At 50.9% G+C, this 15,167-nt stretch overlaps 1 protein-coding gene and 1 long non-coding RNA gene across 2 annotated transcripts; one reads left to right on the top strand and one right to left on the bottom strand.

Annotated features, from left to right (window-relative positions):
* Positions 1-181: 181 nt before the first annotated feature.
* Positions 182-9,233, bottom strand: CDT1 (chromatin licensing and DNA replication factor 1). Its single transcript, XM_048870833.2, has 10 exons — positions 8,154-9,233; positions 7,099-7,257; positions 6,392-6,612; positions 5,205-5,399; positions 4,183-4,328; positions 3,460-3,563; positions 2,673-2,861; positions 2,235-2,369; positions 1,938-2,139; positions 182-1,078 (listed from the first exon to the last, which is right to left on the bottom strand). Exons 1-10 carry the CDS (start codon positions 9,216-9,218, stop codon positions 915-917), a joined length of 2,580 nt encoding a protein of 859 aa, XP_048726790.2. The 5' UTR covers positions 9,219-9,233; the 3' UTR covers positions 182-914.
* Positions 7,705-13,942, top strand: LOC125645396 (uncharacterized). The gene is made up of 3 exons (XR_007359302.2): positions 7,705-7,839; positions 10,143-10,412; positions 10,865-13,942. It is a non-coding gene; the product is annotated as an uncharacterized LOC125645396 (long non-coding RNA).
* The last annotated feature ends 1,225 nt before the right edge of the window (positions 13,943-15,167 follow it).

Here is a 15,167-nt window from a genome sequence, read left to right as displayed (position 1 = left end):
TGCTCATTTTTCTCAAGAAGTCTCTGCATAAATTGGCCGACAACTCAACCCTTCCCCTACTGGTAATTCACAATGTTCTGCCGCCGCTGAGAAGCCTCAGCACCTACAGCTGGAGTTAAGGGTGCCTCAAGCAGCCCACTGTTTAAGGCAAGAACTCTTTCTTTAAAGCAGGGAGCATTGCTACTGCCAATCATTTAAAAGTTTAATACCAACACATTTCAACAATGTCAGAGAGCTGGAGTGGTCTGAGATGCACTCTCTCTCTCTGTAAAACAGAACAGATTAAAAGAGCCCCTGGGATTTTTCCTTTCCAAAGGAAATTCCATTTTTCTTATTTCTCACTTTCTAGAAATGGCGTATGATCCCATCCACCCCCACAGCACCTTCAGCTAATGGAAGAAATGGATGCAAGTTGTCATACTGGAAACTTGTTCAAGGGAATTAAACATTACAACATTGCTCAGAGAGGGGGGTCTGGCTTATGTAACTAAGGCCATGCCAGCCAGAGATGCTCAAACACCCCAGCTCCCACTGTGGCCCGAGGAGTTTTATTTGTTGTATGAAGTTGCCCATAGTAACTAAGCAGTCAGAGCTAAAAAAAGGGAGCAATTTAGGTAGGAAAGCCAAATGCAACCTCCTACTGAAGGAAGGCATGCAGTAGTGAACATAACCTATTAGCCCTCATATTTGAGGGCCAGGGGAGTTGCCCAGAACTGTGCCAAAGGAACAACTTCAGCTCCAAGAGGCTTGTCTACCTTCTTGGTTTCCTATGCATAGGTAGGAACGAGAGAGGTCACAAGCAGCCCAAAGGGGAGTTCTCTGCAAGACCTTAAGAGGGACACATCTCTGCTACATTCAGAGGCACATCTAATTAAGATCAGGATCTCACCCCCAGCCACTCCCTCCCCCCGGAATCAGAGCTTCTCCTCCTCCTTAATTATCCTCATCAGTCTCTCCATAATGACATTGAGGTCCATGCTCTTGTCCAGCTTGATGTAGGTGTCTTTCCTGATCCGATGGATGATGACCCAGTCAGGCAACAACTCTGAGAACAGGTGTAGGTGTTTCTCCATTTCACCTGCAGAGAACCAGAAGTGATCAGCAAGTTAGTTTCAAACAGCTTCTCCCAGCTGTCAGCCAGTGTGTTACACAATGGGCAGCAGTTCTGGCTTCTGCTCCCTACCCAAATCACAGAACCACACAGGTGAAATTCCTCCCAGCCATTGCTTCCAGGCTTTGAGCTTAGCCATCAATTACACAGCTGTGCTTGGCACTGCTGGTACACAGGAACGGAAGCAATACAGGGCAGGGAAGCCCTATAAAAATATTCCCACTCCTCTCTCCATCAGATTACAGCCGTTATTTTAGGAGTTCAGACTACCCCAGGGTTTCCCATGTCTGGGGGAGAGGCTACAGAACTCACAATACCAAGCCGATGAAGTAGTGTCAGCTTCTACATTGGCAGGCAAACTAGTCTCTGGGGGAGGGGTGCAGCAGCTAGGCATTCTGGGGGAGCATAGAGATGCCGGATAAAGACTAGACCCTTAGCTTCCACCAAGGTAGGGTCTTAGGGAGACCACTGAGGGAAAATGAATTATTTACTATTGTTCCATTGACAGGATAAGCACTGTTCCAGGATTCCATCAAGACCAGCACGAGGAGCATGAGTTAGAAGTGAGGCTAGAAAGTAAAGGTTCTGTCCATAGGGATCCTCCAACTACAGCTAACTCCAGGATAGCGTTGCAGCTCCCAAAAATGTATTGTTTAACATGGTAGCCATAGCAACCTCTAGAGATCAGTAGGTATTACGGTACCCATTGAGTGCTTCCTAGCATTCAGCTCTACCTTTGCTCCGCGGTGGCAGGAAATGTTGGATTTTGTGACTCAGAACCTCACATGCCAGAGGCAAAAACCCCTTTCCAATCCCCCTCTATTACCAGCAGTCATTGTGGTACAGTAGCTGTCGAGCATCCGCGTACATGCCACCTCTGTAGTCAGCGCCTGCTTCTTTTCAGCCACGAACACGTTGCGCAGGAAGCGTGCCATCTCTGGCAGCCGTGAGATCATGACGAGCCGCTCCTCCTGTTGTGGGTTCCGGGTCATCAGAGCCTGCAGTTTCTGAGCCTCCTTTGCTCTGATCTAAGGGAACAGAAGTTAGTGGGGGTTGGGTCAGACACTCTCCAGACCCCCCTTGTCGGGGACACTCCCTCTGCAGTCACGACCAGGTTACTCACCCTTTCTAGCAGGGCCTGGGACACTCCTTTCAGGGCACTGGAGGTGTTGGCCATGCATGTTGCTTTGGGGGCCTCATGCTCTCCTGGGCTGGTTTCAGCGGTTCTTAGAGCCAGGTTGGCAAGAGCCTTTTCCATCTGTTCACACAAAGGAGAGTCAGAAGTCTCATGCGGGAGCTGCAAGGTGTACCCAGGGAGCCTATGCTTGAAGCTAGGGGCACGGTTCCCAACAGCAGGTTAACAGTTCAGGGTCTTTGATCAATAGCAGGGAAGAGTACAAGATGGAGTTTCCTCCCCAGGGAGGAGTGGGTGCTTGAGTATTACTGCAATTGGGTCACAGGAGTACCAGTGATCCCACAGATGTGAGCGGGGGTAACAAGTTCTTCACAACCATCCAGTATTGGTGCTGTGTACTCCAGCCTAAGCATCTCTGTCCCTTACCTTTGGGGTCATCATGCTCTGGGCCTTGGTCAACACCTCCTGTGCCGTGGTCAGCTTGTCCACCTGAGGGGGCCGGGGCAGCTCAGCTGGTATGATGTCTGGCACCTCGTCTACATTGAAGCGAGGGTGCCATCTGGTCAGCTTGTCATCTGGTATGACCATTGCGGGGTTGAGGGAAGCCATGAACATCTGGAGTGAAAAGAGTTGTGTGTCAGACACTGCAAGTCAGATACCCAATAAGAGTTTGGTTTTGTTACCCTTGAGCTAGATCCATTACCTCACCGCAGTGTTGTGCTTTTAGCAGTTTAGTGTCATGTGTCTATGAGAAACCAGAGCCAGGAGAGTCCAGGACAAGTCTCTCTCCCTAGGAGAATCCTGATCCTTGTCTCAATGTTTCAGATTTTCTCCCCTCCCTGCCTAGGATTCCACAGACATGAATGGTTTGGTGGTCCAACTATGTACTTTTATTTTGGATCCCAGGCCCCTCAGTTAAGTGGATTCTTATCTCTGCCTCTAGATATCAAAAAAGTGTCTTGGGGAATCTTAGATCTCTGAAGGTGAAAGCCAGCAAGTGACCTAAGACAGAGCAGGTCTCATCAGGTTTCTGAATTGGAGAGATTGTTAAGGAGGCGATGGCTTAGCTTCACGAAGTACAGGAGAACGCAGCACCCCCGAACGGTAGTAAGGTTCCAGCTGGCTGCATGCACAGATGGCAGATTCACTCAGTCGGCATGGCCCCTGGTCTATACCAGTCTCCCCGGGATACCAAAAACACCGAGCCATTCACCTTGTGGTGCTGTTTGACAACGTTCAACAAGTTCCTGCCGAATACCCTCCTGCGTTCCAGCAAGCGCGACGCTGACAGGTGCGGGCAGCCATCTACCTTCTCCTCTGGAGACAAGAGAGGTTCCCTCATTATCCCCAGGTCCTGCAACTGGGGAAGCTACAGGGGGAAGAACTGGCTGCAGTACCCCAGGGCTGACACATGCCATCACACTGCAGCAGCTGTAAGTACAGGAGCGTGAAGCAACACAGCCTCAAGGACACCAGACTTGATCGTCGGCTTCAGAGCCAGCCCTCCACCCCCGCCTGCTGCATCACAGGGAAACAAACAGAACAGCACCTGGATGAATGCAGAGCACCAGCGTAGCCAGAACTGGGAATGCCATCGACAGGTTATGTTCTGAGTCGAGTTTCAAAGGAACCCCTGGGAAAGACGACAGGCTTTGAGATCCATTGCCAGGCCAATAGTTTTACATGTCTGGCCCACTGCTGGAATAGGTCAGAGCTGCTCCCCACTCTGCCCACATTCAGGGAACCAGCTAGTCAGATGGTCTCAGTTCCGTCAGACACAGTGAACTCGTTTGGGGGGAAAAGGTTTCCAGAGACCCAAACATCCTTTCCCAGCAAGCACCGTTAGGGATCAGGTCAGAGAGAAAGCTTAGAGCCCAGCCTGCCAGCAAGGTCTCCTCCACAAGGGCTCGGTCAGACAGTATGCTGCAGCACGTACCTTCCCCCAGCACGGGCTCTATGGTGAGCTGGTAGCTGGATTTCTTCCAGAAATTGCTGAAGGTTGGGATGTTCCTCTCCTGGCGGAACTTGTACGAAGTGGGGTACACGGCTTTGATCTGACCCACATTCCTCTCTTCAAACTGCCTGTGGCATTGCAGGAAGAGTCGGAAATTAGGTAGCAGCACGGACACAAATGAGCATCAGCAACAAGTGCTTAAACTCAGCAGCCCCGATGGAACCCAGAGCAATGGGGGGCCCCGGGAATCAGACTCCCACGCGACATGCAGGGTACTAGCAGTCAGAGTCCCTGCCTGCAATACGTATGGGAGTGAACGGCAAAGGACAGAGGAGCTGCAAGTTAAAGAGCAAATCCTGTCCTGGGAAGTAGTCTGAGTACAGGTCCAGGAGCCAAGGGCTCTCCTGGTCTAATCCCAGTCTTGGCATAAGCTTCTTCTGTGGCTTTAGGCAAGTCATTTAATGTCTGTGCCTCAGGTCTGCTCTCTGTGGCGTGGAGACAGTCAGGGTTTTCCCCTGTGACGGGAAATAGATTTGTAAGAGGTGCTGCAGGTACCGCAGCAAGGAGTGAGTCACTCCACATGCTCCAGCCAAGTCTCCCTTGTGCCAGCATCAAAGACGCCTCCCCCACCCACATGGACACATCCAGCAATGCCAGTCCTCAGCTACGCTGAGCCCCTCCTCATTTAGGGGAAAACGTTACAACCAGAATTTATCAGGCAGCCAGAACAGGTGGAAGCCCCCTCCCCCTCAACCCTTCCACGTATGCTTCTATAGGTCCCTCTTTGCAGGCTTGGGAAGTCTGCATGAGAAAGCCCTTCCAGTGCACTTGAATCCTGACCTTCTTCGAGGCTGCTCATTGTGCATCTGCTTTGTACTAGGCACAAAACTGGGAAAGTTCACAGCTGTTATGCTGCTGGCACAATTACAGGGAATGCTGAATCCTACAGCGCTATAGCAATTCCTCGTACATAGACCTACCCACCATCAGGAGGAGGAACTTACTTGTGCATTATATCTTGGACACCCTGTTTGACTTTGGCAAAGGTTACCGTCTCGGAGCGATTGAAGAGCATCCCCACAATGGTGTCCATGCTGCGGAACATCTCTGCCAGTACCTTGTATTTATAGGGCAGCGTGAGACCTGGGGGAATATCCTGAGCAAGGGTGTGGAATCGCTGATAGGCAGGTGCCCTCTCACTGATAGAAGGGAAAAGTGACCAGGAATTAGACCCACAACGAGTAACTTCAACATGAGATTAACACCAGGTGTCTGTGAGCACGTGTGTGAACAGACTGGCTCTTGGTTTGCTACTCAGAAAGGAGGTCAGTAGGAAAGCCTGCTAGTTTCAGGTGTGGTAGAAATCTCTGTTGAGTCCATGCTGACATGGCGATTTGATGTTCATACAATCCCCAACCTCTGCAATCTTTTGCCTCTATGTTCTCCAAGGGCCAATCCTGTGCTGGCAGGATGGGGATGGATTAGAGGAGCTGAAAAGGTCCAGCTCAGATTCTGAGGCTGCGCTACACATTCCAGAGGCAGAGAGTTTCTTTTCTTAGCCGTCAGAATAGCAAGAAGATACGTGCGAGTTGCATCCCAAGTTCACGACAGCATCTGTGTAGTGCTTTCTTCAAGTGACCCTGCTGAAGTCTTCCCCCACCCTGACTCTGCTTCAATGGAGAAGCCCGCTCACTTTTGCGGTCCAGAGCATAGGCAGCAGCAGGTCACCCCTCAGGGATCCCTCGCGCAATGCCATGTCAGTGCCCAAGAGTGGACATGCTCAGAAGTAGCCTCTCGGTTTAAACCATTTAGTGCTGGCGCACATATTTGTGTGAACGAGGCAAGCAGGCTCTCACTTCTGGAGCGGAGATGTTTGGTCTCCGAGTAGAAAGATCCCATCTATGCTGAACCCCAACTACTGGATATTAAACATCAGAAACAGATGTTTGAGAGACCACTGGAGAGCTGCAGCATTTTGCTACCCAAGTGCCTTGGGCTACATTCTACCTCTGCCTCGTAGGTGGTAATTAGCTCTTCAGGAAACCCAGAGCAGCATTAGTTTTACCATCACTGACTATGCCAATTAACTGGAACCCCAGGTCTATTGTCCCAGACTTTGTTTCAGCACCAGGTTAAACACACACTGAAGGTGAAGTTCCTATTCCAGCTATCCCCAAAGTTGGCTTCTCACCTGGCTTCCACGGTTGGCTCACAGGTCTCTTTGGATGGTTGAAGTCCAGATCCCTTCCCCTCCTCTGCCTTCCTGTTGCGGATTTTGGATTCTAGCTCCTGCACTTGTTTCAAGCGGCTCTTCAAGTCACTGCAGGTCTCAGAGGGGCAAGCTGGCAGTTTGGCTTTCCGAGTCAGCTCCTGGAGTCTCTGCAGGCGGTGTTTCAGCTCCTTGGATGAGACCTGAGATGGGGAGTGGGAAGGGAACAGATACAGGACTCTAAGAATGGGAAGATTGTTTACAAGTGCTCAGTTGTTATTCTGGACGGGGCTGGAGGGTTAGCATAGCTCCAATGGTCACTTATACTCCTACAGAATCATGTATTTAGCATGCAGGGGGCCAATCTAGGTACAGCACACTTGCTGAACATACCAGGCACGTGCTGGTATCTCAAGGACACCAGAGGTGGGTTAGTGAGAAGAGAATTCATAAGGGATTCTGCAGGAATTCTACCCCGACCCAGCTTGTGAGCAGAGGGAGCTGTTACATCCCCCCTTGGTGTTAACATGCATTTAGATGCCGCTGCAGAGCTAAGAGTGATGGGGTTTGTATCCCCATCAAGCCACTTTGAGGGTGAGCGCGCACAAGAGTGCAGAGTTATTAGCAGAGCTCACTCAGTGGAGCCCCTTCCCAGTCTCAGGGAGAGAAAACTCACAAACTTTCCATACCTGCTTAAAGCTTATGTTTCCCCCTAGCGTAGCCAGGCCAGACTGCAGCCCACTTTCTGGACCTGGTGAGAGGGTCACATTCACCAGGTTCTTCACATTCTTGTCAAGGGATGACGGAGTTGGGGGTCTGAGGGCAGCACTGGAGCAGGGGCTGGAAACCTGCAACCGGAATTATTTGTTAGAATGTTTTGCCTTCACTGCCTGGCTGTTACTCACCAAGGAGTCTCCCTGCATTAGTGGAAGATAAACCTTCCTATGGCTCCGAGTCAGCATGTCCGCTAGAGCTCGAGTCAAAGTCAGATTTTCTAATACCCAGTGAATCCAGGTCCGAGCAGTGCGGTGCAACTAACAGACAGCTTCTTTGACTTCCCCACTCCGCAAACACACACACGCTGTCTCAGCAGCCCTGCACCAGCGATTACAGACTGGGATTAGGAATTCCATCCCTGGCCCAAAACGTTTTCTACACTAGTTCTACTCCACCAAGTTTTGCAACATCCGAAACCCTAGCAGAAATGGGCCACCAGCTGCTGCAGGCTGTTAATACTGAGTCACTGCCCTTATCAAAGCAGATCTAATCTCCAGAGTGCACAAAATACCAGCAGCCTGTCTACACTAGAGCTCCCAGCGTGCTTCACACCAGGATGAGCAACAAGGGACGATTCCTTCCTTCCCTCCCTCCTGTAAGCAGGACCCCGGAGAGCCCAGCAATTTGAGTTTATTACAAACGCTATTGCTCAGGTTTGTTGCCCGCAGGGATGTGCCCTGTTTGCTTCAATGGGGTGTGAAGTAGGAAGCACAACGGCAAGGTTAAAAGACACGCTGTTAATGGTTTCCCTGCTGATATTTTGGGCACTGGATCTTCAGCGCAGGCCGGAGGGGGCCAGGGGAGCAGCTAGGGCCCTGTCCTACTTGCTTGCCAGCACAAGCGGTACGGAAGGTCCCAACAGGCCTCAGACCCAGCGCTGCCCAGAGGCCCCCAGGACAAAGGGAACCCAGATCTGCGGGGCCAAAACTGCCCCTGTCCTGGCCAAGGGCCTTCAGGGGGTACCTACCGTGACTGCCGCCTCCTGCTCTGTACCCTGGGGATCGGCATCTGCGGGCAGTACAAGCTTCTTCCTGGCCCCTCTCTTGCGGGTCTCCCGGGGCTGGAGGCCGGCTGGCGGGTCGGCGTTTCGCTCCGCTTCCGCTCCAGGATCCAGGTCCTGTCTACACCGCTTTCTGCCCGTGGGTGTCCGTGCCGGGGGTTGTGGGCAGCCGGGATCGGGGCGCCCTGGGGTGCGGGGGGAGGCCAGCAGCTGCTGCTGCTGGGGGCTCAGGGGAGGCAGCCCGGCTGCGGCGCTCACCGCCGCCCGATCGTCATTTCCCAACCCGCCCAGCGTGGCTCCGGGGCTGGCTTCCCGGAGGCTCCCTGCCGGGATCGCTAGCGGGGCCGCGTTGGGCCGGCTTCTGGAGCCGGCGGCCCGGCGCGTCTCGCCGGCCACGCCTCCCACGGGCTGGGTTTTCCGCCGCTTGCTGCCCAGCGGCCCGTCCCGGGCGGGGTTTTTGCTGTGCGGGAAGAAATCGGTCACCCTGCGCTGAGCCATCCCGGCGGGGCCGGTTCCGGGGGGAGGCCGGCGCCGGCGCGGGCGCTCGGACGGACCTCGCTCGCCCGGCTCGGCTCGGCCCGGCCCGGCTCGCTGGGAGGTCCGCGCGGTCGGCCCGTGCTCGCCGAGCCCGGCTCGCTGGAACGTTGGCGCGGCCCCGCGTTCCGCCGCGCGCCGAATGTAGCCACTTTCCGCGGGAGCCCCGCCCCCCTGGCCGCGGGCAGCTGCGCACAGGGTGCCGCGCGGGAAATTTGCCGCCAGTTTTCTCGGGAAGGCGCCGCCCGCCGCCTCCGCCCCTCTGCGCCCGCGGGGGCCCTTGCGGGCGGCTCGGGCAGGGGCGGGGCGCGCGGGGGTCCTCCGCCCGCGCGGTGCCGCCCTGCTGGGCTCACGCGGACACCGCCGCCCTTTGGGGCGGAAGGATGGTGCCGTGGTCCGGCTGGGGCGAGGGGAGGTCTGGAGTCGAGTCTTTGCTCTGGCACCGAGTTCCCCTGGCACCTTGGGCAGGTCACTTAGCCCCGCTGGGCATAATGGCATGAGGAGCGTTAGAGATTGTGAAGAGATCAGGCATTCCTGCCACAGAGGCCCCCCAGCCTCCAGCCCCTTCCCCAGCTCCCCACACCCTGTGGAGGGGCAGGCGGCTGTGGGTTCTAGAGGAGATGGTGCTGGGCTTCGGTGTCTGAGACCTCTTCCAAGGGCATAGGGTCCCCTCTGGGCATGGTACACTGGGGGAACAGACCAGGGACCGTGTATCCAGTCGCTGTCCTACTTAAAAAGCTGGGTGTCTTCTGCTGCCAGGTGCCAGGGAGATTCAGGCTCTTTCAAAGGCTAATATCTTCAGTGGCCTCCAGGGCGTGGGTTTGTACCTTGCACCAGTGGGATGCTGGCACATGGCCAGGGTTTCTGGGGCTACTAGAATACAAGTAAAAATAATCATAATTAGTAATAGAGATCAATTAATGAATTGTATAATTAAGCATAAAAGGCTGTTTGTTGATGGGCCCGTTAGGAGTTCATCATAAGGTTGGGGGTGACCCTGAGGCTGTGAGACCTTCAGGCACTGGGGAAAGAATGCCCAGAGAGGCTGCTGACACACACCACTTCGGCTTCTTCCCCCTCCACCAGCATATATCCCTCCAGCCCAGTGCTTCCCTCCAAGCTTATCAGAGTTTCCAGCATGTCTGTTAGCAAACAGATGTGGGTTTCCAGTCAACCCACGGATACACTTTAGACTTGGCTTTTTAATGGCTTGTCAGCATTACTAGTTCTTTTTGCTTCATACTCCAACCCTGAGTTAAAGTTGTTGACTTAAAACTTGATTCCCCTCCATGATTTGACATGTCATAACAGCTCTGACCTATTCACATTTTGCTGTTTTGCCCAAACATCCCATAGCAATTTAACAATATCCATTAATAAACCTCACAATATCCTTGTGATATTTTGTTTTCTTTTTTACAGATTGGGAAACAGGCACAGAGGCATTAAAGGCCAACATTTTCTGTCTAAAGTTAGGTTTCAGAGTAGCAGCCGTGTTAATCTGTATCCGCAAAAAGAAAAGGAGGACTTGTGGCACCTTAGAGACTAACCAATTTATTTGAGCATAAGCTTTCGTGAGCTACAGCTCACTTCATCGGATGCATTCAGTGGAAAATGCAGTGGGGAGATTTATATACACAGAGAACATGAAACAATGGGTGTTACCATACACACTGTAAGGAGAGTGATCAGGTAAGGTGAGCTATTACCAGCAGGAGAGCCGGGGGGGGGGGACACAAATGGCGGGGGTGGGGGGGAACACGACCTTTTGTAGTGATAATCAAGGTGGGCCATTTTCAGCAGTTGATAAGGAACAGTGGTGGGGGGAGGAAGGGGGGGAATAAACATGGGGAAATAGTTTTACTTTGTGTAATGACCCATCCACTCCCAGTCTCTATTCAAGCCTAATTTAAGTTTGCAAATTAATTCCAATTCAGCAGTCTCTCACTGGAGTCTGGTTTTGAAGTTTTTTTGTTGAAGAACCTAAATTCATATTTATGCACCTAAATAAGCAACCTGGTTTTCAAAAGCACTGAGCTCTCACAACTCCATTAACTTCAATTAACAAGAAGGCCACGTTTATGTCATGGAAGTCACAGGATGTGTGTGACTTCCAGAGACCTCTGTGACATTCTCTCCATCAGCCCCAGGAGCTGCAGGACTCTGGAGCTGGCAGCCAGCAGGGCCCTGGCAGGGTTCCAACGACAGGCGACAGCAGAGACAGGAGGCCCCCTGCAAGGTTCCAGCAACGGGCGACACCTCGGGTGAGCACCTGGGGGTGTCCCATTTTCTCCTGCAGATCCCAGCCACGGGGGGGCAGAGGAGGAACCCCGCAGCTCAGAAACCATGGAGCCACAATGGCAAAAGTCACACACAGGTCACGGCTTCTGTGAATTTTTGTTTATTGCCTGTGACCTGTGTGTGACTTTTACTAAAAATAACCGTGACAAAATCTTAGCCTTAATTAACAATCCTCCAAGGGGTCCTCGAGTAAATAACAGAAGTCAAGTCCTGTGATTTCTAATGCAAAACAACAAAATCCAAGAACAAATCCCTATATTAACAACAAAACTCTTTTGTTTTGATTTATAATCATGCAGAACACAAAAAAGATACTGGCACGTTTTCCTTTGTCAATCATCTTTAAGGTTAATTAATCCATTCAAATTCCCTAGCTAGAGCAATGTCCATCAAATCTCTGGTGAAGGTCTGACTACCTGTTGGACCTAACTATGAGTCCAAAGATGCAAGGGCCAAGATGGCTAAAGACCTTACCATGGTTTCAGAATCTAATAAATTTATTTGAGCATAAGCTTTCGTGAGCTACAGCTCACTAGTCTCTAAGGTGCCACAAGTCCTCCTTTTCTTTTTGCGGATACAGACTAACACGGCTGCTACTCTGAAACCTGTCAGAATTTAATGTAACTATTAACGCCCCTCGGAGAGCTCATGGGCAGTTACCTTACAGTTCAGCCCAGAATTCTGCACGGACAACTGGCAACCAGCGCAAGGGGCTGAGAGCCCTGTGTGTGGGTAACACCTTGCAGACTTCAGAGACAGAAGATGGACACATCTGGGGCACAGTTGTTTCCACATCCACATAGCTTTGATCTGCTTCCAGGTTTGTGTCAAGGTGAAGCCAAATCTGGGACGCAGCTGCTTCCACGTCCAGCTGAGCTTGAGCCTTCAGGAAAGTCCTGCTGTGAGCAGGGGGTTGGACTAGATGACCTCCTGAGGTCCCTTCCAACCCTGATATTCTATGATTCTATGAAAGAAGCCCCTGATGCAGCTGGCAGTTTAGTGTTCTGCAAACACATACAAGTCACGGCAACCCTTTGGAGAACACCCTTCCTCCCAAGGGATCCCAAAGCACTTCACAAACATGGAAATATAAACGCCTCTGGGATACAAGATGCCAACCAGCCAGCTCACTGCACAGCCACAGGGGAAGGGAAAGGTTGACGACACTGAGGCAGAGTTTATAGGTTCTTAGTCCAGGACTAGGAGCCAGCAGCTCCTGGGGCACCTGGTCCTAATCCTGGCTCTGAAATCATCTCTTACTGCAGCCCTGGGCAGTCACTGCTCATCTGGCAAATGGGAATAATGTTACTGACCCACCACCCAGGGGATTAGTTTGATTGCGCTAGTGCCCTAATTTAGCTAGGTGGTGTACAATCCCTGTCCTGAAGAGCTTATGTTCTAAAGGTTATTGTCAATCAAAATACTATAGCCCCAGCTAATAATGGATATGCTGTGTATCTGTGTGGAGGATATGCCCCTTAAACGAATGCAAGCTAGGAAAGGCTGAGTTAAGGTTGTATGGATCTGATCTCACTTTCAATTACTTCAGTTGGCTTTGGATCAGGCCCCAAATGAACTTGGCATGCGGGTATATTCTCTAGGGGTCAGGACTCCTGGGTTCTATTCCTGATCCTTCCACTTACTCCTTGTATTATTCTCTGATTCCTTCGCTGTAAAATGGAGACGATGCTTTCCGAGTTCTCCAGGAGGATGGGAAGTTGAAATGTGTGAAAAGCACACAGATCTTTGGATGGAAGGTGCTAAAAACAAGGGGAGTACCACCTTTTCCTGGAACACCTGCATCGGCTCAATACACAGTGTGTCAGGCTGGACTCATTTGCTGCTGAAGTCCTGCTGTGTCTGGTTTTTGTGGGTTTGTTTCAAGCTCTGGACATTTAGTTAATGCAGAGCTCTGTGGCTGAATGCTGAAGAATGCTTTACCTTCAGTGAATACGTCTGGAGACCAGCCTTACCAGAATCAATAGCAAACCTGCAGTGCCCAGGCTGTAAGTGAAATGAGCTTTGATGTGTGACTAGAATTGGAATCTTTGTTCCGCTCTAATGACATCTGACAGCATTTAGGCCAACTGAAGCCATCTCCGGATTCTCTAGGAACACTCTGATGGGGGGCTGGGTTTGTTTGATTAGGTCCGTGCACAGCACAGGTATTTCAAGCCTGTGTGGCTAGTAAGTTAGGCTCCCTTACCTTCCCTTAGGGCACAATCCTGCTGCTATTGCATTCACTGGCAAAACTCCAGTTCACTCTCATGGGTGTATGATTGGGCCCTAGTAGAGCAGCGTTTGCTCCTCCCTCCCCCATCATAAGTTATGCATGTTCTAATTTGCAGTGGAGCTGGGATGTTCCAAACCACATTATTTCAATAGCAGCTAGAGCCTCACTGCAGGTTAGAGTTTACCACAATTGAATTGGAGGATCTGGCTGAGACAGCCAAGGTCAAGGCAAGGTTGCCCCCAGAATTGAGTAAGTGGCAGCTTTGGATTTTTGTTGGGAGGTTTTTGTGTTCTTTTTTTCTCTCTTATCTACTCCTGTCCATGCCCTCAACTGAAACATCAGACACTGGGGCTCAGTAGAGTTTGGTTAATTAATTGCTTGGTGCAGAGTTGGAAGTTAGCTAGAGAAACCATGCAAAAAGCTAGTTACAACCCAGGTACCTTTAAAAATAAAATTTAAAAGAGTGTAATCAACTTGCAGGAAACCGTGGGAAACAAGCTATCTGGGATGACAATTGGATGCTGTTTTATTTAACATGGACAAATGTACTGCGAACCAAGTAATGTAAAGAATTTCATGCCTGTTATTTCCTGTTACAGTGTCTGGAACACCATTTATCATTACTGTAATTTGAAATTAATAAAACAGATCCATTCTGTCCTGTCTGGAAGGGGGACAGGAAAGTGTATTCTACTTTAAACTGGAGCATTTATTTGCATGTATACATCAATGTGGACTTGTCTCAGCACGCAAATTTTAAGCATCATATACTGGCCGCAGTCTGCATGCTCAAGTCCCAGGGAGGTTAGTGGGAGCTCTGCATGTCAGCTGAGGACAGTATATTATAATTGGTTTCAGAGTAGCAGCCGTGTTAGTCTGTATTCGCAAAAAGAAAAGGAGGACTTGTGGCACCTTAGAGACTAACCAATGCATCCGATGAAGTGAGCTGTAGCTCACGGAAGCTTATGCTCAAATAAATTGATTAGTCTCTAAGGTGCCACTAGTACTCCTTTTCTTTTTATATTATAATAATACTTAACATTTATACACAGCTTTTCGTCATCAAAGCTGTTTACAGACATGGCTAACTACATGGCACTAAATGAAGCACTCAACCTCAATTGGATTTACTATCTTAGTTATGATAGGCAAACAGAAACCACATTATCATTTTGACCACAAATGTCCTTACCCTCTACCTGCCTGCTGTAAAATGAGAAATTGGCATCTGAGCACTTCAGTTCAGCCCTGATCCTGCAATGGGATGCATGCAGGTGGACCCAGGCAGAGATGCATCAAAGCCAGGGCAGCTGGGCCTCCTTCGACAGTTAGATGCTCAAGAAAGGGCAGGGCTGTGTCCTCAGGGAGGGGGAGAGAAGTCATTTCAGGGGGAAGGTCTGCAAAGGCTAGTATTATACCCGGCCTAAACATCCTATACACCAGGGTGAAATCCTGGCCGACTGGGGAGTTTTGCTATTGATTCCAATAGGGCCAAAATTTCACTGCAGGCTTTGTGTACTGGCTGGGTTATTTGATGGCTGTCCCAAACAGCTGAGGATGGCCTGAGAGCTCAGGCCCACCGCCCACTAAATACATGGTCTCCATGCTGAGACTGACAACCAGGGTCTGGTGTGACAGAGTGGGAATTTTCTGTAATATTATGAGTCTTGTTTGTGCCTCAGTTCCACCCCCCTCCCCCCCCAATGTGCTGCATTGTTGCCCAGCGGTGGAAGGGGAATTGTTTGCTCTCAGGGAAGGCTGAGACACATAGGTGTGGGTGTCGCCTACCTAGCTGTCTGGGCCTCAGTTCCCATATGAATGGAGGATCTCAGAAGACAATGGCAAATCCAATCATCAGGACATTGACACCTGGCAACCAATGACCCAGAGGGATCTGGACTTCCCTGCCTCTC

The sequence above is a fragment of the Caretta caretta genome, chromosome 12 (assembly GCF_965140235.1).
Source record: "Caretta caretta isolate rCarCar2 chromosome 12, rCarCar1.hap1, whole genome shotgun sequence".
Taxonomy (NCBI): domain Eukaryota; kingdom Metazoa; phylum Chordata; order Testudines; family Cheloniidae; genus Caretta; species Caretta caretta.
Note: the sequence above shows the minus strand (reverse complement) of the source record. Positions and strands in the feature narration are given on the sequence as shown.